This window comes from Bos javanicus, chromosome 3 (genome assembly GCF_032452875.1).
Source record: "Bos javanicus breed banteng chromosome 3, ARS-OSU_banteng_1.0, whole genome shotgun sequence".
NCBI lineage: Eukaryota > Metazoa > Chordata > Mammalia > Artiodactyla > Bovidae > Bos > Bos javanicus.
The window spans coordinates 117,619,193-117,644,776 of record NC_083870.1 but is presented as its reverse complement, the minus strand read 5'-3'; the positions used below and the strand labels follow the sequence as shown (position 1 = coordinate 117,644,776).

The following is a 25,584-nucleotide window of genomic DNA, read 5'->3' as shown; positions in this document are numbered from 1 at the left end:
TCTTTGCCCCATCTGGACCTGGAAACGGGCTGATTTTTTAAGACCAAGATTCTTGGCATATTTGGACACAATGAATACTGTGCCTTTCATATTTTCTTTGTATTTCTCCATAGTTGCTTGACCCAACATCTGTCTGCTCTATACAATGAAAATACAAACTAAATGAGAATAGAAAAAAATAATTAAAGCATTAAATTGTACAAATTACAAATCTGTTCCAAAATATACTTACATTAAATAAAATACGCATTTCAGTTAAGAGATCTACAGTGAATGACTCTGCATTCTGGGAAGCTTCACGACACCTAGGCAGGGCCGACATTCGTGGGAGGAGCTAAGAGACTTCGCACCAATCACAGTCTGTTTGTAGCGGGTTTCTGACGGCCAATCTGCGGGCTACACTGAGCGTCAGCATCACCTGCGCGGGACTGACGGGGGAGGGGAGAAGCAGCTCTAGCCTCGACGCTGAGTTCATTCTCATCAACAGCCTATACAGTACAGTTTCAAAAAAGTAAACATGTTAAGGGAAGCAGACAACTCTTTAGAACCCCAGACACATTTTCTGGCTGTATTTATGTGGAACTCTCCGGCTACAATGGGCGGTCGTGAAGAGGTTCTTCCTCAGGACAACACGGTCACAGGACCCGGACGAGCCGGCGGGACTGAGGGGAGCCGAGGATCGGGGAGAGGCTCCTCTGGTTGCGGGTGGAGCCCATCTTTTCACGCACAGTCCGCGGCCCTGCAGTCCTCTCCCCGTATCATCTGGCGTAGCGCTTAATGTAGTCCTCCACTTTATTCCGGAAGTCCTCCTGCGGGGCGGGGATCAGGGCCATGAGTCATGGGGGAGCGACTCTCTGGGAACAAGTGAGGCTCCCCCGAGCCAAGGGCCCCCGTGAACTCTGGGGAGTGTGTGGAGGGCCCAGCCTCATCCCCAGTAGCCAAGGGGCAGGGTGCGCAGAGACCCACGGGCAGAGTGCTGCCTCCCTGCCACTCGGGGTGCCGGGGTGGGGATGCCAACACACTCTGGGCATAAGGGAACAGAAGACCCTTAATTCTGCAGATGGGAGAAATGCCCAGTGTGGTCAAGGTCCCCACGTTGGTCAGGCCAGTGCTCTGGACTGCTGCTCTCGGAAAGGTTGTGTGTCCAGATCCGCCTTCCCGGGATCCTGCTACCTACGACCCAGGTGCAGCAGGCCATCAAGGTGCCCACCCTGCCCGAGAGGAAAGGGGGCCTTGAACAGAACTGCCTCCTTGGGCAACAAGCAAAAGCTACCCGGGACCTGACTGATCCCTCAGGTGTAAAAAGGCCGTATGGACGCATGCCCCTCCCAGGCCAGCACGAGCAGGAAAGCCACCTCCCATCTGAGCCAATGCCCCAAGTGTGTCCCTCGGTGTTTCCCTCCAAGGTTAGGATCAGAATTCCTTGGCCTTGCAGGACTGGGAAGGGCCCCGGGACTGTCTGAGCCACAAGAGTACTTGGAGCTCGTCCACCTCAGAAGGCCTGTCCGCGTTTGTTGGCGCAGCGTGTGAGCTGAAGGTGGGTTCCCAGCCCCCCTCCTCCCCGCACTGCTGCCCACAGGGTGCCGCCCTTCACCCGCATCCAGGAACACACACAGCCCAGGGCCTGACGTGCGCCCTCTACTGGTGACCGGGAGGCCCCTGCAGGGGCCCCTAGGGAGGGCGTGGGCAGAACCTCACTGAATTCACTCTGCCTGTGGGGGCGGGCTCTGGGCTGAGGAAGGGGAGAGCTGTGACCGCCACCAGCTGGCCCAGGGCTGCGCACGGAGCCCCTCACCAGCCCCCTGCCCACAGCTAACACGGGCTGCACAGAAGCCCTGGCCGCCTTCAGCAAAACTCACAAGGCCCACGTCCACAGCACCCGGAAGCCCACAGTACCATCTGCTCCTGGGGCCAAAGCTCTCGGGGTGGAGTGACGATCCCACGGGGAGCCCCGCCCTCAGTGTGACCCCGGGAGCACAGGTGGTGTCCACGCCCCTCCAGGTGAGCAGTCCTCCCCAACAGGCCCTGCAGCCCCCCTCGCTCCTCTGAGGCTGCCTGAGAAGGCCAGGAACTCCGGGCTGAAGTCCCGAGCTCTGTCCCCTCCTGGCGGGTCTTCTCCCTTCTTGGTGGCCCTGCTTCCTCACAGCAAATGAGGGACAAGGTGAGCCCCTCCCGTGTGGAGCTGTGGGCAGAACGAATGGGTCCTGGGGCAGGCGGGACAGAGCCTGCGGTATGAGGGCTGGGGGCCGCCTCCATCCTTCTGCCTGCATTCTTCACTGTCACGGGGTGAAGCAAGAATTGCCTGTCGTCACTCACTCACTCTGAACTCCGCTAGGAAATCACACCTTATAGGAACACCCGTCTGACCTGGGGTCACTTTCCTGAGACCACGCACATTGATTATAACATAACAATTATAAATGCTTTAAGCTCCAACCCTGGGTTCCACCATTCTCAATTTCATCTTTATCTACTCAAGGGGCAGTAATTCTCTTTTTAGGCTTCCCAGGTGGCACCAGGTAAAGAATCCGCCTGCCAATGCAGGAGATTCGGGTTTGATCTCTGGGTCGGGAAGATCCCCTGGAGAAGGAAATGGCAACCCACATAGTATTCTTTCCTGGAGAATCCCGTGGACAGGAGCCTGGAGGGCTACAGTCCATGGGGTCACAAAGAGTCAGCTACAACTGATAAACACATCAACCTAGAATGTTCTGTGAATAGCTTACCTTGTCTCGCAAATGATGTTCCGCAGCTTCAATATTCAGTGGATCATCAAAATTCAACAGATCCTTAAAAAGAAAGAGTAAACAGTGGAAAGAACCTGTTTTTCTGCTGTTACCAGTCTTCATTTTATGAAACAGGCAACAGAAATTTAATCAGAAAATGTTAGAGTGACCCAGAGAGTTAAGAAAACTGCCAAGAAATAAAGTTCTTTTGATGCAGAAGCATTGAACTTGAGACATTTTTTTCAAAATGGTGATTCATGGTTGACTGAGAGAAGGGTGGAATGTGTGTACAGATGACTTTCCACAGTTTGGTGAGGAAATAGCAATCACATTAATTTCTAATGCTATTTCTTATAATTGGGGAAGGACAAACCACTCTCAATATGAGCATTTATAAATGAAAATTCTATTTTTCCTTAGAAACTCATTTTCTCCTCAATTCTGTGATTAACAACTGTACCTGCTATGCTTTCATTCCGGTCTTGCCTGAGCTTCCCCTTCATCTTTAACTCATCTCCACAAGCACTGCCCTCACAACCCAGAAGGAATGACGTCTGGACCCAAACTGAACGGAGGACACTGCCGTTAGGTCAGCGTTCCCCGGCCTGAGGAGGCAGCACCTTCCCACCTCAGAAAAGCCCTGGGAGGGCTCCCCTCCTCCCATCCTTCCACCTACCGCTTCTCCACCAAGAATAAGCACAGGTCTCAGATAGGGGGCCTCATCTTATCTTCATACTATCTACTCCTCTTCTTAAAGACCAGGGTAGAAAGATTTGTCCTTATGATGAGTCACTGCTTTCCAAAGCCATCAATGGATCCTTGTAAAGAAACTGTACTTCTCCCCAGCAGAAATGTTTAATCTGGGGGCTGTATTCCTGATTTGGAAATAAATATGGCTGTGACCGATAGTCACAAATAGAGCAAGGAAAATCTGTAACTCTCTATGATCATTTACAGCTGGGAAATTAGCTTCCAAGTCCTAGAAACAGGCAAAAGTATGAAGCACATGTAACAGGAGACTACACCAAACACACAGAATTCTTCATCTGCTCGACCGTGTATTAGTACCTGACCTACAGTGAAAGTATGAGGTGTGGAAGAGTCTCTGGTGAGGCTCTGGGTGTTTCATTTGCTGAAGATGACAGGGCAAGGCAGCAGGGGGCTGTCCTGTGGACTGTCCAGGACGGGCTCATTTTCCTGGAGGGACCTGAGGTTTTACTCAAAGTAGCACAGCTTTTTCTTGCCCAAGGACAGGTCCTTGAAGTTCTTTTTTTTTTGAAGTTTATTTCTTTTAAAGCTCCTTTATGATCAAATATATTTAACTTATATGCAGAGTACATCATGTGAAATGCCAGGCTAGATGAAGCACAAGCTGGAATCAAGGTTGCTGGGAGAAACATCAATAACCTCAGATATGCAGATGACACCACCCTTATGGCAGAAAGAGAAGAACTAAAGAGCCTCTCGATGAAGGTGAAAGAGGAGAGTGAAAAGGCTGTCTTAAAACTCAACATTCAGAAAACTAAGAACATGGCATCCAGTCCCATCACTTCATGGCACATAGATGGGGAAACAATGGAAATAGTGACAGACTTTTTTTGGGGGGGTTCCAGAATCACTGCAGATGGTGACTGCAGCCATGAAATTAAAAGACGCTTGCTCCTTGGAAGAAAACTATGACGAACCTAGAGAGCGTTCTAAAAAGCAGACATTACTTTGCCGACAAAGATCGGTCTAGTTAAGGCTATGGTATTTCCAGTAGTCCTGTATGGATGTGAGAACTGGACTATATAGAAAGCTGAGTGCTGAAGAGTTGATGCTTTTGAACTCTGGTGTTGGAGAAGACTCTTGAGAGTTCCGTGGACTGTAAGGAGATCCAACCAGTCCATCCTACAGGAAATCAGTCCTGAATATTCATTGGAAGGACTGATGCTGAAGCCTAAACTCCAATCCTTTGGCCACCTGACATGAAGAACTAACTCACCGGAAAAGATCCTGACGCTGGGAAAGATTAAGGGCAAGAGGAGAAGGGGACAACAGAGGATAAGATGGTTGGATGGCATCACTGACTCAATGGACATGAGTTTGAGCAAGCTCCAGGAGTTGGTGATGGACAGGGAAGCCTGGTGTGCTACAGTCCATGGGGTTGCAAAGAGTCAGACACGACTGAGCGACTGAACTGAAATGATGATCAAAAAGTCAAAACTCAAAGGAACAACTAATTGTGAAAAGCCTAAAGGTTGGTGACTACATGCTCCTTCATCCAAACCAGGACACCTGGGAGTGAAGCAGAGCGGAGTGTGGGGCGGCCAGGCCCCCAGGGAAGCATAACCCGATGGAGGAGACCACAGGGAACGGAGCTGGAGCTGGCCTGTGCTGCCCCCGAGGCAGTGGGGACGCTCTCCTCTCCCCTCCCTCTGCTGTCTCCCCACCTGTTCCCCCAACCTCCCCATGGGTCACTCCAAAGCACCCTCAGTTCTTAACTCACTGTTCTTCCGACTCACAAAAGTGCCAAAGAAGAGAGGGGTTCAGTAATTCCCTTGTGTTATCCTTAATGTTATCTTTAAAACCAGCAGACAGAGGAATTAAAAACAATTTGGAATTTTGGTCAATATACTTACAGTAAACAAAGAGTTTAATCCCCAAACAACATCCTGAAATGAGAAGAAAGAAAAAAACAAGTTTCAGGTGAGAGTGGTCTCCGAGAGATGAACCAGTTAAGTCAGCATATTATGAAGGTTAGTTTTTTCAAAGTTGCTTTAAAAGGCAGGCCCTAGACAGTGAATCAGCAAAGAACCACGGGGAAGCAGAGCCTGCACGCCGGTCCAGTCCCCTCAGGCCCACCTCGCCACCCAGGGACAGCAGCCAGTGCAGCAGCTCCACGACCAGCCGCTGCCTGCTTCCGTGACCTTGGCGCAGACTGAGGCCTGTGAGCGGTTCCAGTGAGGACGGCGTTTATTGTCCATACCTGACTGAGCCAAGGTGCCATGTGTGAAAATGTTATGGGAGACAGAGGCAGGGAGATAGCATGTGCACTATGCCAGGCAGCCCAGAGCCTCAGATGGGCCGATGTGCTGCCTGCGGCCCTTCAGGTTAAGAGGAGGGGGATGGTCACCACGAAAACGGCCTTGCTCAGAAGGCCACATCTCTGCGCTGAAGCGAAGGCTGGGAACACCACTGCCCCCAGACCCAGTCTGAGGCGAGTGCTCCTCTGGGCAGGACAGACCCCACGGCAGACAGGCAGGGGCACGACACCGTGGAGCCACTTCACTACTCAAAGATGGAGGAAGTCAGGGGCTGCTTGCCACTCACTGAACACTGGCCAAAAGCCGGGATGCTTCTGATAAGGGTCAGTGAAGACAGTCAGGGGGCCCGGGGGCAGCAGCATGAGAGCCCAGAGACGATGCACAGCCCATGGCGCCACATGGGCGCCCAGGACACACCCCCGAAGCCCACTCGAGCCACGCTGGCAAAACACCTGGGGCCGGTTCCTGAGTCCCTGTGGCTCCCCGATCACCCCCCGCCCCAGAGAGGCGCCCCCTCCAGCACACCTGGCCACGTCCGCCACCCCTCCTCTGGCCGAGGTGACTCAGAGCAGATACGGGACCCCCAGCCTCCCCCTCCTCTGTCCCCACCCACTGCCGGCAAGCCTGCACTGAGTTAGGGGAGACCACTGTGCAAGCCTGGGGAACAGCGGGACAAGCAGGGACAGCAAAGCATTGCAGCGCCCGTGGCAAAGGGCAGAGAGGACCTGATGCCCCTTCAACCTGCTCAGGGAACGGGGGTGGTGGAGCCCCAGGAGGGCTGGCAGGCGCTGAGGGCAGCAGGAACGGGGAGGGTGGCCAGCCGTGTGGATGGGACAGTGTGCACACTGCTGTCCTCCCGGGAGACTCCTCCCAGACGGGGAGGCCCCAGGCAGAGGCCCACACTTCACCTTCAGCGTCCTTGTGGGGGCCCAGCCGGTGCCATCGATCGAGTGTTCTCTCAGTAAGCTGAAACAGACGGAAAAGCGGAGTGGTGAGTGAGGAGCGGCCAACAGGCCCACCAGCCGCAGGTGCGCAGCTGGGCACAGCGGCACCGAGCGGCTCCTGTCTGCCGGGCCCTTCTTTTCTCTGTGGTTTGCAGTCTTCTTATGGCTGAAGGACCAGGCAAAGGTGTACAGATCCACACGCCCTCCAGTGGACAGGAGCCTGTGCACACATGCACGCGTATACGCACACGCACACGCACGCTCTGCTGTCTGCCAGCCTGAGAAGTGGCGAGCAGCCTCCCCTTGCTTCCACGTGCTCGTCTCCCATCGCCATGGAGACCAAGCAGCCCCAGACGTGTTCTGCCCACAGTGTGCCTCCTCCTGTGAATCCCCTACTTGGAGCCAAAGCTCATTTTTCCAGTGGAGGGGGGGGCCCCATCTTTTTCCTATCAATTGAAAGGACTGTTTACATACAAGGGGTGCAATCCTGCTGATACTTTCTCTTTCAAATTGTGTGTTTTTAATTTTAACGTGGCTAAATCTATTAACTGTGGTTTCTAGGTTTTGCAGCAGGCGACCATCTGTTAAATTCCTATTATATTTTGTTAATAATCTGATTTCTCAGAAGATGGCAGAAGTGACCAGAGAAACACCCTTTCTGGACCCACTCTGACTGGAGGAGGGGAGACAAGACACTTAGGATCCGAAACTGAAGATCACAGATTTCTAAAGTTTCAACACTTAAAGGGCAGATAGTTAAAAGGGAAGATGCCTTTTTAAAAAAATACACTCTTATAAAATGTATTTTTCACTATCAAAAGCCAAAGTGGATGTGAAAGTGGGTATCCTCATGCCTGCAGGGAGGGTGGTTAGTTTGCACATGGCCTTTCATAGGTGCTGGCATTCTCTGCAGGGAGAAGAGGGTGGGAGGACAGGACCCAGAGGCAGGGCCTGAGGATGAGATCACAGCAAGGGAGCACACAGCACGCTGGAGACATGCCCCACATGGAGCAGCCGGGCTCCCCGGGTCACACGGCCACCAGGGTTGGGCGAGGACGCCAGCACCAGAGCCCTGCAAGCTGACCTCACTGCCCTGCCAGAGAACGTGCGGGACACAAGACAAGACACAGCCCACAGGCTAAACTGACTTGAAAACCACCTCCACCCCCACCCTACACAACCTCTCTGGTTCTCTACATTAGTGACCAGCAAGCTCTAGAAGCAGGAAATGGCTGGTTCCCAGCCATCTGCCCCTGGAAGGGCAGGGCCCCGGGCACCACGGATAAAAGGCTCCAGGCACACGCTCCTGCGCACATCGTTTTGGTAAAGAGGATGCTGAGGGAACTGCCTGGCAGTCCAGTGGTTAGGACTCCGCACTTTCACTGCCAGGGCCTGGGACTGATCCTGGCCAGGGAACTAAGACCCCATAAGCCACGTGCATGCAGCCAAAAACAGTAGAAAAGAAAAACCACAAGAAAGGACACTTAAATGTAAGTGGGCGGTCTTCTGAAGCCTGCCATCCGCATTATCCTCCCACTGTGAATTCCATTAATCATAGTTTCCCCTTTTATCTAAAATCAGCCACGTGGCAGGAGTGTGCCTCATTAAAATAAGAGGGGATGGGGTAAAGGTCCTTAGAGGGGCCGTCCTAGGTGGATTGCAGAGGCCAGGCTGGGATGGGGGAGCCGAGAGACCGCTCCAAGGCCTCCCAACTCCAGGCCCAGCCTCAGAGTGTCCTCTCAGGGGAAGTAACGGGTGGGAAGCCCAGCCTCAGAGTGTCCTCTCGGGGGAGGTGACCCCTGGGAAGCCCAGCTTCAGGCAGCACTCAGAGCACAGGAGATGGAAGCGGACAGAACTCACCTGAGACATATCTCACCAGTCTCGGTGATGTTGGGGTGCCAGATCCTGGTCAAGCATTTCACTTTGGGAGGCTGCAACACAGAAGGAAGAGATCACAGGCGCTCCAGACCTTCTGTGTCCCCCATCCAGCGCCGTTTTACCGCGCACTCCCGGATCGTCAGGCAGCGGCCCCAGACCTTATAGCAGTGTCTGCACACTGCATGCAGTGCTGGTCTCGCTGGGGGCGGCTGCTGTCCCTGCACAGGACCCCTCCGCACCCTGGGGCTGACAGCAGATGGTGCTGGCCGCCAGGCTCCTGCCCCCTGCCCCTCCCTAGGCTCCGGCTGTGGGGGAGCCGCCGCAGAGGCCTGGGGAAGGAGCTCTGTACCCCCAGACCCTGCTGTGAACCAGGAGCCCCTAGACTCCTTCGCACTGCGTGGCTGAGCGGCTGAAGCGCTGCTCCCCACAGCAGCGCTGGCACCCTCTGTGGGTGTTTCTGAAGACACTACTGTCATTTTCCATGTCTAGATGCAAGTCCTTGTCCACTAATACTTAGGGAGAGAGAACGAAAAGGATCACGTGGGAATAAGACACATCAACATCACTTAGCATGGAGTGTGTTTGGGTTAACGTTCTTTTAATCTTACTCTATTTTAAAACCGATCACACTCATCTAAAAAAAATAGCAAAAACAAAAAGGAAAGATACTAATATGTGTGTAGACAGAGATATAGCACTCTACCTGGAATAATTTCTATTAATATCTGATGCGTATTCTGGAGCCTCTTTTTGAGGCCATGCACACAGGTGTGTGTGGTGCACAGTCGTTTTTCTTTCTAGAAGTAGGGAGACGTGCTGTACATTTTCCACATTTATTCTTGTCTCTGATGCCTTTGGGCGTCCATGCATTCCATGGCACAAACACTAGCATTTAGCAAGCCCAGAAGCTTAGGTTCTTCCCACTTCTACTACAAAACCACTAAATCAATGCTATCTTCACTCACACCGGAATGAAATACTTCACTGGGATAAGACCAGGAACTGGGCGGGGGGTTCTGGCCAGAGCGCTGCTGCGGAGCCAGTGCCAAGCGCCCTCGCCTCCAGGGAGGTCGCACGCCCACCCCTGACTCCAGTGGGTAGCCCCTTCCCCAGGCCCAGTCCACTGCAAGGTCACCTTGGTTTGAGGAGCATGACAGTCGTCTCTCAGAGTCTCACCAGACAGGTCATCTCACAGATACAAAATCTTTGTAATTTTTATCTCTGAGACCAAATCTAGAGAATATGTCACCATCCAAATCTTCTGTATTTTTTCTAGTACTCTAATATTGTCACCTTTTGAATCCGTATAAAACAAACATTTTTAAACACTTTTTTTCATACCATCATTAAATTTTCTTCCTGATTTCAAAGCCACATGACGTCAACAGATTCCCCTGAATGATTAGTCCAACCAAGTAGAGGTGGGTATGTGAGGATTACAAAATTTAGGATCAGTGGGAGCTGAAATCAATCTGAATATTCTCTAACTTGCTCTTCTGCAGGTAAATAGGAATGCATTTGACAGAACAAATACTAGCAGAGCCTGCACTCTCAGCAAGGCCTTCAGGCTCAAGAGGAAGGTCAGCCCTGCTGGCACTGCGCATGTGATAAATCTACTGAACACAGTACCTGCAGGGCAGACTGCATCACTGACTCAGTGTCTGAGGGACTGAAGGCCCCCTCCCTGCTCTGAAGCCCCGACGCACTGCCACCTGCCTGGTGTCCCTGCAGCTCCAAGTGTGGGGCCACACCTGCCCTCACCCCTCACCCCTCCCACAGCTGGAGGCTGTCAATGGCCCTCTCTACAGCAGTGCCCCAGAGAGACAGCAGTGCCCCAGAGAGACAGCAGACCTCTGCACCACAACTGGGGACCTGATTCTGACACACACTTTTCACACTTTTTCACTTTTCAATAGTCTGTTAACTACTCTCACAGACCCCTACCACCTCCAAAACCAGACTAACAAGATGCACTCAGCTCCAGCTCCTACCTCAGGGGCTGGCATCACTAGCCATCCTGTCACACAGCTCAGGGTGTGTACATGACAAAGGCTAACTGCAAATCAATGGGGACACGGGCGCTTCAAGGGTTAACTATTCAGAAAAGTACAGTCAGATGCTCGCTGAGAGCTTCACATAACATAAACAAGACAGACCTCTACGAGCACTAGAACAAACAGATGAGCTGCCTCGGGGTCCGAAGGCCTGTTACAAGCATTCCACAACATGAAAAATTCAAGAAGGAAAAGTAGATTTGGCTACACCTTAAAACAAAAAGCCACAAGCTTTTACAGAACAACAACAAAAAGACAAATGAAAACACGAAAATGTTTATGACACAGCTAAGTAAACTAAGAAAAAAGTTTCATATAATATCTATATAGGAATGCTTACAATAAGAAAAACAAACACAACAGAAAAAAAGGGGGGGGCTAAGCATATAATAATAGCCCATAAAAGACATAAACAGTTAATAAGTAGGAAAAAAAATTAGCATCCTATTTAAGAAATGAAAATGCAAATAACATTTAGACATTATTTATTTCTTTCCAAAAGAGCAAAAAGAAAAAAAATAATGAAAACATCCCATGTTGGTCAAGGTTTAGGAAAAACAATTTTCACACACTGATGGTGGAGATGCCAAATGGAAATTCTCTGGAAGGTAACTGAATCATATTGATTAAAAAGCCTTAAAATCAGCATCAACAACTCAATACCTGTAATCGCACTTCTAAGACTTTATCCAAAGGCAGCAGCAGCAGGCATGCGTGTGCTGCTGTCCAGGACCTGCGTCACAGCACTGCTTATTCCAGGGGTCAGCAAACTACAACCCATGGACCAAATAAGCCCGAGCTTGATTTCAAGTGGTTTATGACCCAAGTACAGCCTTTATATTTTTAAAGGGTGTTTTTTTTTTTTTTAAAAAAGAATGTATGACAGAGACCATATATAGTCCACAAGCCCTAAAATATTTACTGTTTGGCCCTTTACAAAAGTTTGGCTCATATTATCAAACACTGGTCACCCAGTGATCAACCATAAAAGGTTAGTTTAAAACCATGATACATCACACAATTAAGTGCTCCTACTAAGGATGATATAATTATATACTAACTGACAAGAGAACATACATTCTTATGATCTGATGATGTATTATGCTGCTGCTGCTGTGACTCTAGGACCCCATGGACTGTAGCCCACCAGGGTCCTCTGTCCATGGGATTTCCCAGGCAACAATACTGGAGTGGGTTGCCATCACCTTCTCCAGGGGATCTTCACTACCCAAGGAGCGAACGTGCATCTCCTGCATTGGCAAGTGGACGCTTTACGGCCGAGCCACCAGGGAAGCCCGTATTGTACTATACTGTAATATTAAAAACCCCAAGCCACCAAGCTGTGTGTAGCATGATGGCACTTGTATGTATGGTTAGATATCGTGCATAACATCCATCAGAAAGTTAGTGATGATCATCTCTGATGCTGGAGAGAGACAACAGATGACTAATATTCTATTTGTGCACAGTGATTTTTTCCTCAATTTTCCATGGAGTATAATAAATTACCCTAAAAAGAAGAGGGGCCTGTGGGCATTCAGGTGGTACCTCCTGCTCTCCTTCTGGAAATGTGGCAGGACCGCCCTTCCTGACCCCTTTAGGACTGCTCGCGATCATGTTGCTTGATGTGGTTTTATCACATAACCTCACTTCCAGGAAGAGAGAAAAGCCACATTCCTGTCTCCTGCTTCAGCACGCGGATTCCTCCCACAGCTCAGGTGACGCGCCAGGGGAGTGCGTGAGGGCCCAGCGTGTGAGACCGCAGCCAAGCTGCTATCTGCTCCCAGGCCTCCTCCTGCTCTGCGCGTCCCCACACTCTGGGGCATCACCATCACCGCATCACCACCCTGGCTTGTCACCGTTTCTGGGTCCAGAGGCTGAGCTTCTTCAAGGCCGCCTGACTTCTCACCTCCAGCCCACAAGGCCTGACCCAGAACCCAGAACATTTTAGGAGCTCATTAAATGTCACTCCACTTTCAGCCAACTTCTAGGGCTGAGAGAGACTGTGAAGCAGCTGGAGATTGTGACATAAAGTTCAGGGATCAAAGGACAAAGAACCAAAGGAAATATCTGCATTTTAGCTGCTGGGGCAGAGGGCTTGAGGGGGGTGGGCGGGGGGTGAGGGGATATCAAATAGGTGTTTTCTTTTAAAAAAGTTTATTCTAAAATAATGATTTATTGATGCTTAACTGATTAAAAAAGCTTCATTCACAATCTTAAAAACTGACCTTGACTGCAAGAACCATAAGCGTAAGGGGTTTTAAAGAAAAAAAGCCCTTATAAAGTACAGAAATCCTATAACTGTGATGTAAAAGCAAATGAGTTCTGAGAAAGCTCCACAAAGCCCTTTCAGGCTGACTTGCTGAAAACCGGCTGTCTCTCCTCACTCCAGTGAAACGTGAATTCCTGAAAGTCTGGAATGTCTGCTCTCAGAATCGCTACTCCACATGCCTGGAACCTCTGTATTTTCAAATGCTGGTTTATTTTCCACACCACAAATTTCTTGGGGGCAGAGAACGTACCAACCACTGAACAAATGTGAGCCACATGCCTGGTGTGGCCACCTATGCATAGCAGTGGAAATACTGTGAGATCAAGGCACCCCCAGACTCCTCCTTTGGGGAGCAGACAGTCCAGTGAAGAGAGACAGTGAGGAGAACTAGACAAAGATGGACTACTAACAAGGGGACAGCACCACCTCTGTACCTACGAAGCACACCACCTCACGTCTCCAGGGACTGGGCCGCCCTCTTCACCCTGCTGTGAGCTCACGGCTCTGGCTGGCCCCTGCCTACAGAGGCAGACAAAGCACGCAGAGGCCCTCCCGGCAGCAGGGTGGGGTCTGGATACACCCGGACGGCCTGGCCTCTCAGTCCTTTCTGGCTGGAGAACACGGGTTTTGTTCCCAATGAAAGAGGACTAACCCTGTCACTTAGAAATTTTCCAAAGGAGGCAGAAACTAAAATAGAAAAATGTGAGATAAGCCACCAGTACTAGAGGGAATGTGTCTTTGAGGCTCAATGGTTTTCTATTCACTACTTATTTCATTTCTGACTTCATTTCTTAAAGAAGTCACAGGGACAGGGGAGTATGACCAACACTTCTGACTACAAAGTGGCCACCAGGTGTGCTGGGAAGGGCACGCGTTAGGAAGGCGGGCAGCTCTTGACAAGAATCGGCTTTGGCAATGGAGACACTGAGACCAGCAAGGCCCCCTAGGTAAGTTCTTACCTTTCCTTTCTGAGCCTTAACTTCCTGATGGGTAAACACAGGAATACTGAGGTCACCCAAACGACTGGAGCGTGACCTAAGCAAAATGAGTGGAAGCGCCTGACACGTGGAAGCCCGAAACACGCCTCTGTTCCTCCCTTCCTGTCCTGACTCTCTGCTCTCTCCTTACACTGAGAAGAAGACACTCTCCCACCAAATGATGTCTGACGCACACCTACAGCAGTTCTCAGCTTCAAGGCTTGTTTGGAAAGTTCACCAGCTTATGATAAACCCTATGATCTATCCTCCTCCCCTGAAATTCCCTGCTTTTCTGAACGTGGTATCGCAAACCTACGACCTTTACCTCTCTTCACAGAGAGGGCGCATGTCCAGGAAGCCAGAGCCTGGAGTTTTAAGAACTGCATGTCTGGTTGTTTCCAGAAACCATCAAAATAGCCCCACATTCGAAACATGTGCCTGTAAACCAAGTTCTCACACTGCTCTTGCCTGAGGAGGTGCAGGTTCCCCTGTCAGTGACCAGGGCAACAGGAAGTCTCAGTGGGCAGCTGGATGGGTGGGTCAACAAAGGCCTGGAAGGCGTATCTTCCTATCTTTGTGTAACATTTAAATTTCCTTTTTCTTTTTCTTAGATTGCCAACTCTTCCACATCCTCCAAAAGGGCTTTGAACACAGTAGCCCAGAAGAGATCAACTTCCATACAGAAAAGTTTTGGCTTTAAATAGACAAGTGTTAGAGCCACTGAACTAGACAGCCAGGGTTGGGGGTCGGGGGTGGGGAGGAAGCACAGGAGGAGGGGGACAACCCCACTTGTCAGAGAGGAGGGAGCTGTCACTGAGGGGAGCAAGGGCCCGAGCGGTGCCAACTCCCTCAGCCTCAGACTCACAGGAGACTGAATTTTACCATCAGATTTTTCTTTCCTGCTCAACAGGCCTAGAGAATGTGAAGAAACATGGCGGGAAGTAGACACATCAATATGCAAAATATATAAATCGGTAGAGCTGGCCCCGTGCGAGCCCGGGGGTGCAGAGCCTGGGCGGGCACACCATGCCCTCTCCTTGCCCCTGCTCGGGGGGCGTGGGGTTGTTCAGAGCCCTCACAGATTTCTCACTGCTGTAGTGAAAACACCCCCCAAAACCTCACATCTGGGTTTCCTCACTTCACTATTTCCTGATCCCAAGTCTTCCTCAAGTTGACCTGGTCAACCTGCCCTGTACAAAGGCTGCCGGCTCTCATTTCCACAGCTGTCAGTACAGCAGGAGACACGTCTCGTCACCCAGAACCCCTGCCTCAGCTGTGCTTGAGCCGACCCAATTCTAGCTCTCCTCAGACCCTTAACTGGCCCTGACCACTTTCCAAACACGACCTTCTCACTTCCTTCTCTGAGTTCTCCAGTTTCCTATTGTTGACTGATGATCATTGTCTGCTACTTACTACTTTCAGCACTTTATGATTGATTTTCTACCCTTTCTCTCACTTTCCTACGTGGTCAGCACATCCTAAAAACAAAGGCAAAACGTAACCGCACCGGGCAGCTACTCCTGGAGGGTCCTTGAAGGATCCGACATGTTTACAGGGGTGTAAACAAACACTCATAGTTTAAAACCATGGGTTTTTTCCTTCTCCAAAAATCTAAAACATGTTTTATACGCTTCTCAAATTTTGGTGTTATACAATAAACAAACGTACAGTTTTAAATAAAATATTCTTTCCCCCAGTGTCAGAATTTAACAAGATTTGCATGAAATACGCGGGCAGATCCCTGTAAACGTGTGGTCTCAGGACAGTAATTCCAGCCTCAGTAGAGCTGCACCCGGCACAGACTGCCCAGCACACAGTACCTGCGAATGTGCACTGAGAATGAAGCTCTCTACTAAAACTCTAAATACTGCCGGTGAGGGGCATTAACCACACCAGTGCCGGCCATTCCATGCTCAGTCCTGGGACCGGGTGGCCGCATGTGGACACGATGCTGGGGCGGGGACCACCAGGCCCCATGACAGCCAGCCGCCACGCGAAGGGGAACATGACTCAAGCGCAGGCTACTCACCACCATGTTGTATGCGTCAGGAACTTCAGTTTCAAACTGAAATTTTCCACCCTGGTAGTAACCCTCATCTATCAAAAAACACAAAACAGAACAAAGAAATCCTTTAAATTAAAAAAAAAAGTAAACAAAAGGCAAGCACTATGTTAGGATATGGCATATACAGAGTTTAAATTAATTGTTTAAAAAGAGGACCGTCAGGCTCCTTTGTTACTGCAAGCTCGCCCCTGAGCTGATGGTACTGGCGGGCCCGCTCTCCTCCTGGTGGGCAGCGCCCTCGGGAAAGGGGAGGCATCTTCTGGGAGCCTGGTTCCCCTCCTCCTCCGCCCCTGGAGCAGCCTAGCCCTAACTGCAGTGCTCGGGGCCCCCCTCAAGCCTCCGGCACATCTCATGACAGGCTGCTGTCCTGCCTCAGCTCTTGGTCATCTGTCTGCTGCTCATCTCCCTGTGAGAAGTCAGTTCCAAGGGGCAGGCAGGCGGATGGCCCTGTTACCTCCCACCTCCCTTTCACGACCTTTCTCCCGCTCAAAAGAAAAGGCACGCTGCTCATCCAGCCTCTCCCTGGAGTATGCTGTACCAGGGGTGATGCATGCCCATAGCGGAGCACCCTGAATCCAGGCCCAGTGTGGGCTTGTGCTTTTCTCCATCTCACACCCACTTCTGTTCAGGGCACAGCACAGCACTACAGATAAGATGTCACGGTTCACGTTGGAATGTCTTGAATTAAGACACACTGTGGAGCCTGATGGCAGGGATGGTTAAATTTCATTTAGTCACTTCAATCTTAAGACTGCTGTAAAGGAAAAAGCATCACCCCTGTGAGGAGCAGCAGGCAAAGAGGGCGCCAAGGAGCACAGAGAGGCACCCTCCTCCACATGGTGATCAGCTCCACGCCGCACCTCTCCACTGGGAACTGAACTTGGAAGTGGGATGGCTGTCAGATGCAAACCTTCAAGTTTATAAAAAGTTAAGGCCTCACCCGAGACAGAGTGGTTTGACAGAACTGGTTCTGTCTATTGATGCAGATATTTCTTATAAATTGAATGAGCTAAATCTGCATTCACGAGCTTTCGTAAGGCCCACGTGTTTAATACTGTAAGGGTATGATAATACTGTAAGGGTATGATAAAATTAGTATCAATTTTCTCAGTGCTACTTAGTACTTCATGTACAATGAGAGGCTGTCAAGGGAAGAAGGACAGGTATGATGAGCGGTCAGTGAGCTGGTGTCAGGAAACTGGTTTGGGGCAGCCTCGGAAAATGTGACACAAAGGGACCCGAGTGACCAGGTCTGTAAAGCCATTTCCAACCAGCTGGTTTTCAGCTCTTTGCCATCAACACAACACAAGGAGCCTAACCTCAGCTGACGACTTATCAAACCCCTTATATGATTTTTGGCTCCTGACTCTGAAGCCCAGTGACACAGCGACAGTGACAACAAACGCCTCCCACGCCTGTCTACTTATTCACACGAAGTTTCCAGCGGCTACATCCAGAAAGACAAAAAGAAGGAAGAAAACTGACACTGAGTGAACCCTTCTTTCTAGCATTAAGTGATTCTGTTCACAAACACCTAACTGAATCAGAGGAAAATGCTAACAGTAACCTCGACATTCTCAGATACGTTTCAGATAAACTGCTATTTGGTTTAATAACCATCAAAGCTTGCAACATATTGTTTAAAGTCATTATTTATCCTACAACATTTGAGGAGTGCCTACTATGTATCAGGTACTATTCTAGACAAGGGTTGACACACCAGTAAGAGACCTTCCTAGCCTCGTGAAGCTTATATTCCAGAGGAAGGGAGACAAAGGAAATAAGTAAATCATGCAATAGAAAGTGAAAAAGAGCTAAGGGGCTAGGAGGTGGGAGGAACTGCAGTTCTAATAGGACCTGAAAGTGAAGGCTTAAAGGAGGGGGAAGGAAAGCAGGGGGAGACCCTGAGAGCGCCTGATGCATCCCAGGGACTTGGCAGAGGCCAGGAGGTGAGGCAGGAGGAGGAGCTGAGGCGGGAGGGGCAGCAGGCCTGCTGCAGACCACGGTTAAGCACACCGGCTTTCATTCAGAGCGAGGCTGCAGGGGGGCTTGGGCAGAGGAGGGGCAGCACCACAGAAACAGTCCAGGTGAGACTGTGCTGGTGAAGACCAGGTGAGAGCCGCTGAAGCAGAGGTCCCGTGAGAGTGACACCACCAGGATCTGTGGACAGAGGAGGGTGGGCGGGCAAGGGAGGAGCCAAAGTGCCGGATCTCTGAGTGTGACGGAGAAGGGCAGAGCTGCCACCTCAGAGACAGACAGCCTGTGGAGGGCACAGCTGTGAGATTTAACATCGGATGTGAGATCCATCTGAGACTGCATGTCCACAACGAAGTGGAGACATTGATGGGAGTGCTGGGGAGAAGCTGGGGCTACAGGAGCATGGCTGGGAGCTGTGCACGGAAGCATCCAGACTTCATGAGCTGGAGAGGTCCTCAGGGACCCGACTATGGTGGGCCAAGGACAGGACGAAGCCCTGAGGGGCCTTCTGCTTAGAGGGGTCAGAAGGCAGGACAAGAAGGGCAGTAGTGGCAATGGAGGAAAACCAGGATCGAGGAGCTGGACAGACAAAACAGTCAGTCACGAGGCCAGGCTCAACACCCGAGGGCCTTACGTTATAGAGCTTCTTGAATAACCGAATAATAGTTACAAAAGAGGATGACAGGGTGAAAAAATTCTTATAGGCAGAAAAATGTTTACTTCGGGATAAAATTCTGTGTGTGTGTGCTTAGTCACTCAGTCCTATCGGACTCTCTGCGACCCCACTGACTGCAACTCGCCAGGCTCCTCTGTCCGTGGGATTCTCCAGGCCAGAATACTGGAGTGGGTTGCCATTTCCTTCTCCAGGGGATCTTCCTACCCCAGGGATCGAACCCAGGTCTCCTGCACTGCAGGCAGTTTCTTTACCATCTGAGCTACCAGGGAAGCCCAAAATTCTGTGAGACAAGAGAAATAACACTATGAGTGCATGGAGAAAAAGTAGCAATGAACATCTCCCAACGATTAAAGTAGAGCTTGTTCATTTGTTTTTTAAATGCATGATGGTAGGTATATCCATGGTATTTAGACTCCACTGGAAATATTTTAAAGAGTAACACAAGACTTTTCCCCCTCTTTAAATGTCAATATTTACAGCACACTGGAATCACATGCTATGCAAATTTTAAACTCGAAGGAAAAACACAATCCCTGCCAAGATGAGCCTGCAGATAGGAGGTCGGCAATCTCTCTGTGAAGGGCCAGGCGCTGCGAACTTTGGGTAGAAATAGAGAAGATCCACAGTGAAGCACACAGAGAAAAGTAAACAGAACCGTGTTGCCCACAGTTCATACGCAGAGGGTATATATAGGCAAGATATTACCATTCATATACATAATTGGAGCCCCATAAACTGCTTATGGATAAAATAAAGAAATGTTGGTCAGTTATTTCTAAATTTGATGAAAACTGTTAAGTCACAGATCCAAAAAGATCAATAAACCCCAAGTGAGATAAACACGGAAAAAAATCCCATCAAAGCACACCATAATAAAACTGTCAAAAACTGTGACAAAGAGACAATGCACACCACAGAAAGTAAAACAAAGAATCACACTAACTTCTCACAAGAGGAGAAAGAGCAAGTCAGAAGGCAGAGGAACGGCATCCTTACAATGCTGGCACTGTCAACTTAAGAAGTCAACATTCAGCAAAGCTGGCGGAATTCATCATCAGCAAATCTGCATTACCAAAAAAAAAAAAAAAATCAAGGGGGTTCTTCAGGCAGAAGGAAAATAACAGATGGGAACTCAGAACTACAAAAGGAATGAAAACTGTAAGTGGTAAATATGTCAATAAATATATAAAGAAATATAATTATCTAAAACAAAGGTAATTACATTTGTTATAACCCAGAATTCACTGTTAAGTAAACGTGATTATTAAATAAAGGTCTGAATGGGAAAGTGGAAATTCACTATTAACCTGGCTAAACTTCCACCTTAAAAAATAGAAAAAGAAGAGCAAATTAAACTGTAAAAAGGACATATGAGCAGAAAACTAAAAAATATTAGAAGAGAATCAATGAAACCAAACACTGGTTCCTTGCAGAGACCAATGAAATTGATAACCTCCAGCTAACTGGATCAAGAAAACAGAAATTTTCAACGCCAGGAATTAAGGAAGGTATATCAATACACTCTATAGAACGTAAAGGGGTCAGAAGATATTAAGAGCAAACTTACATCAATAAATTCAAAATGCAGATGATATGAACAAATTCTTTGAAGGATACAAATCACCAAAGCTCACCCAAAAATAAGAAATCCAAGTAATTCATACCTATTATCAGATCAGATCAGATCAGTCACTCAGTCGTGTCCGACTCTTTGACCCCATGAATCGCAGCACGCCAGGCATCCCTGTCCATCACCAACTCCCAGAGTTCACTGAAACTCACGTCCATCGAGTCAGTGATGCCATCCAGCCATCTCATCCTCTGTCGTCCCCTTCTCCTCCTGCCCCCAATCCATCCCAGCATCAGAGTCTTTTCAAGTGAGTCAACTCTTCGCATGAGCTATATATTCATACTTAAATTCCTACCACACACAAAAAATCAACAAAATGGTAGACGTAGGTGGTTTTACTGGTGAATTCTATCATTTAATAAAGGATTAATAGTAACTCAACATAAAACTCTTCCAGGAAACAGAAAGGAACACTTCCCCATTCATTCCAGGAAGAATAAGGAGGGGAAGGAAAGAAACTAGAGCCTTATCTTGCACCACATGCAAAAATTCACTCAAAATGGCTCACAGACCTGACTTTAAAACCCAAAGCTATAAAACCTTTTTTTTTTTTTTTTTAAAAAAAAAGGGGAAACCTGCATTTCTTAGACAAAGATTTCTTAGGACACAAAAAGCATTGTGTTTGCACTGTTGCTGTAATAAATTAGTAAATAAATTATTATAAACTCAGCAGCTTAAACAATAAAAACTTATTATCTTTTGTAGGTCAGAAGTCTGAAACCAGTCCCAGCGGCTAAAGGATGGCAGGGCTGCAGCTCTTTCTGTGGCTCAAGGAAAAATCCACTTTCTTCATGCCCCAGCTTTAGGCAGCCACCTGCGCTCCTTGGCCCAGGGCCCCTTCCTCCACCTTCACAGTCACTGAAAGCCGGTGGCAGTTAATACTACAGACAACAGCGTGGGTGTGTAAGTGAGAGAAGCCATGTGCAAAATGCTACATCTTGGTTGGGGCAATTTATGTGACTTTCTGGAAAAGACAAACAGCAGGGCAGAAACCAGATCAAAGATTGCCAGGGGGTGGGGAGAGGAAGCTCACTAACAAGGGGCCCGAGTTCTGAGCTGATGGACACACTCTCCTTGCATTTCAATTGTGCTGGTGCTTGTACAACCATTATGTAGTTGTCATAATGCAGAGAATGCTACACCTAAGAATGGTGAATTTACTGTCTGTAAAGTTATGCTTCACTGAACATGATTTTTGAAAAAGACAAAGCTTGCTACATGACAGGCACTATTAGGTGGTACGGGAAAATGAAAGTGTGCTGGCAATTTTTACAAGGCCAGAAAGCTTAACATTTAAACAGCGTGTCCTCTTAAAAAACATTTTATATACAATAACCATCAGAATCTATGTTTAACTATGGTAATTATGGCTTTTAAAACAGTATGTCAGACATTTTATTCATACTCCTGGAAGTGTGAGCATCCCAAGAGAGAATCTGCCTCAGAGTTTTATGTGCAAGGCAAAGGGCAGAAATCTGTGAGCACAGTGGATACCAGACAACACATCCCCTGCTCAGCAGGATCTAAGCAAAGACTAGGAGGAGGGCAGGGAACGTTTCCCTAACAAAAGTTAGCTGGTGCCAAGGGAGGTAACTGGTTGTCTTGAGCGCTGACACCACATTTCTACTATATATGAAAGGACAATAACTGCCACTGCATTTCCAGGGTTATTTGAAAGAAAAGACGCCATCAGGAAAAAAGTCTCTTCCTCTTCAAATTTTTCTCCTTGCAATGGTTCCCAGAAAGCTAAAAATCAACCTAGAAAGAACCAGGGAAGAGGGTACACATTCTGAGTGTCTGAAACCTTGACGGAGTGACGGTAAACTGCACTCCAGCTACCAGGGGACCAGGGTGGTGGTCAAGCCAGAGGTCTGCTTCAGTGCTCTCATCCATTTTCATGTCTTTAAACATGCTCATGATCATGTAAATGTTGCTCCAAAATGTTCACGTGTGGGACCAAACCTATGCCTCAGGCTTACTAACCATACTTCTCTGCTGGGAAATTGGGCTCTTACTTTATTTCACATTTAGAAGCTTTTCCTTCTGGAACTCCAAAGCTGCGAAACAAAGCTAAGAATAACTAAGAACCAAACATCACGGGGTAATAGATAATTTAAATTTCACGACTCAGTGTAGGGTGCACTTTTATTATCAAGCTCATCAGTTAGGGAGCTTTTTATAAATTATATGTTCAAATTAAGAAAACATGACTAATCTGATAATCAACACATTTTAAACACATTTAGATGAATATATACCTAAATATACAAGATTTACAATATAACTATGTAATTCCCTAATCAGAACTTTTATCATATGTAACAATTTTAAAAAAAGGATATTATTCACCATTAAAAAAAAAAAAAACTCCCACATATCTAATAAAAAACATATAGCCAGAGGATGAGATTGTTGGATGGCATTACCGTCTCGATGGACATGAGTCTGAGCAAGCTCTGGGAGTTGGTGATGGACAGGCAAGCCTGGTGTGCTACAGTCCACGGGGTCACAAAGAGTCGGACACAACTGAGTAAATGAACTGAACTGAACCCAGGTACATAAATCTCGCAAACTCAATAATGAGACAAGCAATCCAATTTTTAAATGGGTAAAATATTTGAACAAAGGAGACATAAACAGAGCAAACAAGCTCAGGAAAAGATGCTCAATATCTTTGATCATTAGGAAAATGCAAACCAAAGTCACAATGAGATACACACACACTGGAATGGCTAAAATTGAAAAAAGTGATACTACTAGCTGTTGGCAAGAATGTGGGTTAACTGGAATTCTCATTCATTGCTAGCAGGAATGCGATGGACTTTCTTTTTGGAAAACAGTATGCCAGTATTTCATAAAGCTAAACTTATTCTTATCATCACTAATTATTAGAGACATGCAAATCAAAACTACAAAGAGGTGTCACCTCACACCAGTCAGTATGGCCATCATCAAAAAAATCTACCAACAATAAATTCTGGAGAGGATGTGGAGAAAAGGGGACTGTTGGTGGGAGTGTAAACTGATACAGCCATTATGGAAAACAGTATGGAGATTCCTTACAAAACTAGGAATAAATCTATCATATGACCCAGCAACCCCACTACTGGGCATATACTCTGAGGAAAACCATAACTGAAAAAGACACATGCACCCCAATGTCCACAGCAGCACTGTTTACAATAGCCAGGACATGGAAGCAACCTAGATGTCCACTGACAGATGAGCAGGTACAGAAGCTGTGGTACACATATACAATGGAGTACTACTCAGCCATAAAATGAATGAATCTGAGTTCTAGTGAGGTGGAGGAACCTAGGGCCTGTTATACAGAGTGCAGTAAGTCAGAAAGAGAAAAACAAATACAATATATTGATGCACATGTATGGAATCTAGAAAAATACCATCAATGAACCTATTTTCAGGAAAGACGCAGATGCAGAGAGTGGACTCGTGGACGCGGTGGGGGAGGAGAGAGCGGGACAAACAGGGAAAGCAGCACCAGCATGTACACACTGAGGGGCGAGACGGGCGCAGGTGAGAAGGTGCCGTGTAGCACAGGCGGCCCCGGCTGCGATCCGTGATGACCCGGAGGAGTGGGGGAGGCAGGGGAGGCAAGTATAATTATGGCGATTTGCACTGTTGAATGGTAGAAACCAACACAATATTGTCAACATTTAAAAAAAACTCACTGCAAATGAAGTCCTGCACACAAAGGTTTACAGCAGCTTTTACGCATGATGGCCCCAAAGTGGAAACAGCACAAAGGTTCATCGATAACCTGGTATAAATACTGGTATACACACATACGACAGAGTAAACCCATCAGTAAAAAGACACAAAATACAACACAGGTGAAACTCAAAAGCGTTATGCCAAGTAAAATAATGTAACATATCTCATCAACATTGCTTTTAAAGAACTTTTTAAAATCAATCTACATTTCCACCTTAAGAAGGCAGAAAAAGAAAAGCAATTTAAACACAAAGTGTAAGGAAGGAAATAATAAAGAGCAGAAATCAATAAAATGGATAGATAACTCAGAAAAACAAATGCTTGCTCTTTCCAAAAAAATAAACTGGATAAACCACAAGCTAACATGATCAAGGGAAAAAACAGAAGGTCCAAATAAACCAACATCAGGAATAAAAATAGGGATGTCAGGACAGATCCCACAGATACCAGCAGGCTAATAAGAAAATATTCTGAACAAATTGGGATGGTGTGAAAACGCCAAGAGCAGTCTTGCTCATAATAGCCAAAAGCTGGAAAGAATTAAAATGCCCATCAATATGAAAATAATTATATTCATCATATTCATACAACAAATACTGCTATCCACAACAACACATATGAATTTAAAAACATGTTAACAAGGAAGAAGCCAGAGACTAAGAGTACATAGTATGATTCCATTTAAATGAAATTCAAGAACTCAAGGAATTTAAGGACTACAATAAGAGAAATCAGAAAGCAATTGTGGGTAGGTAGCAGGGGGTGAGGAATTGACTGCAAAGAGGAAGAAAGAACTTCGGGAATGCTGCAAAATCTTTACAAGGATTATGGTTAAACCAGGGTACGTGTCCATTTTGCAAAACTAATTATGTTCTGCAGTTCAAATTAGCACACTTTATTGTTAATAATTTTATACTTCAGTAAAATTTATTTAAAAAGTAAAACTTGAAATAAAAACTGTCTATGGTCGCCTCTGCCTATAACTCACCACACCACAATGGGAGCAGGCTGGGGGGGCCTCCACAGGTCAGCAGGCCCAGTTTTTCAAACCACCCCTCTGACTTCCCAGTCAACACCAGCGGGTATTTCAGCCGGTCTTTAGATTTTTGCTGTGTTTCATTTCCCTTTCTAGCATTGTTTCTTGTTTTGTGAGTTAATGTGGAGATTTTTTTTCTTCCAAATTTGTTTTTTTTTCTTTTCTTCCATCACCTAATTACATTTCCATCTTTTTTCTGAAGAGTGCATTTATTCCCAAGCATGAGGGATATTCCAAAAAGAAACAAAACTATAAAAATTGTACCAAGTACAAACAGAGACTATCTTGCCAAGAGCCAGAAGAAGAAGAGATCTGAGCTTCAAGTGCAGATGCAACTCTTGCCCCCGACCACCTAAATATCCAGATCCTGTACGTTATTTAGTTTTCATCCCCAAGATTACTGGCCAAAATGAGCCAGTTTCAAAACCACCTGTTCCATACACTGTTAAAACACTGTCACTCCTCAGGCCTATCTCTATATAGTTTCTCTTCAATACTAAAGACAGCATGACTCCAGAAAGTTTTTATAAAAAACCAGCATACTGGGTAAGCTTTTGGGGTTGGCAGATGTCTGTGATGCTTCTCTAA

The 25,584-nt window shown here is 47.6% G+C and overlaps 1 protein-coding gene across 3 annotated transcripts in view; it reads right to left on the bottom strand.

Annotated features, from left to right (window-relative positions):
• Positions 1-538: 538 nt before the first annotated feature.
• The window catches only part of UBE2F (ubiquitin conjugating enzyme E2 F (putative)), a 45,184-nt gene continuing 20,138 nt past the window's right edge, over positions 539-25,584 (bottom strand). For all 3 annotated transcript variants that reach the window (XM_061412800.1, XM_061412801.1, XM_061412802.1), the window contains 6 exons: positions 15,907-15,974; positions 8,557-8,627; positions 6,661-6,718; positions 5,348-5,380; positions 2,727-2,789; positions 539-809 (listed from right to left, as the gene is read on the bottom strand). In XM_061412800.1, coding sequence (XP_061268784.1) covers positions 759-809; positions 2,727-2,789; positions 5,348-5,380; positions 6,661-6,718; positions 8,557-8,627; positions 15,907-15,974 — 344 coding nt within the window. In that variant the 3' untranslated portion in view covers positions 539-758. The remainder of the gene's footprint in view (positions 810-2,726; positions 2,790-5,347; positions 5,381-6,660; positions 6,719-8,556; positions 8,628-15,906; positions 15,975-25,584) is intronic.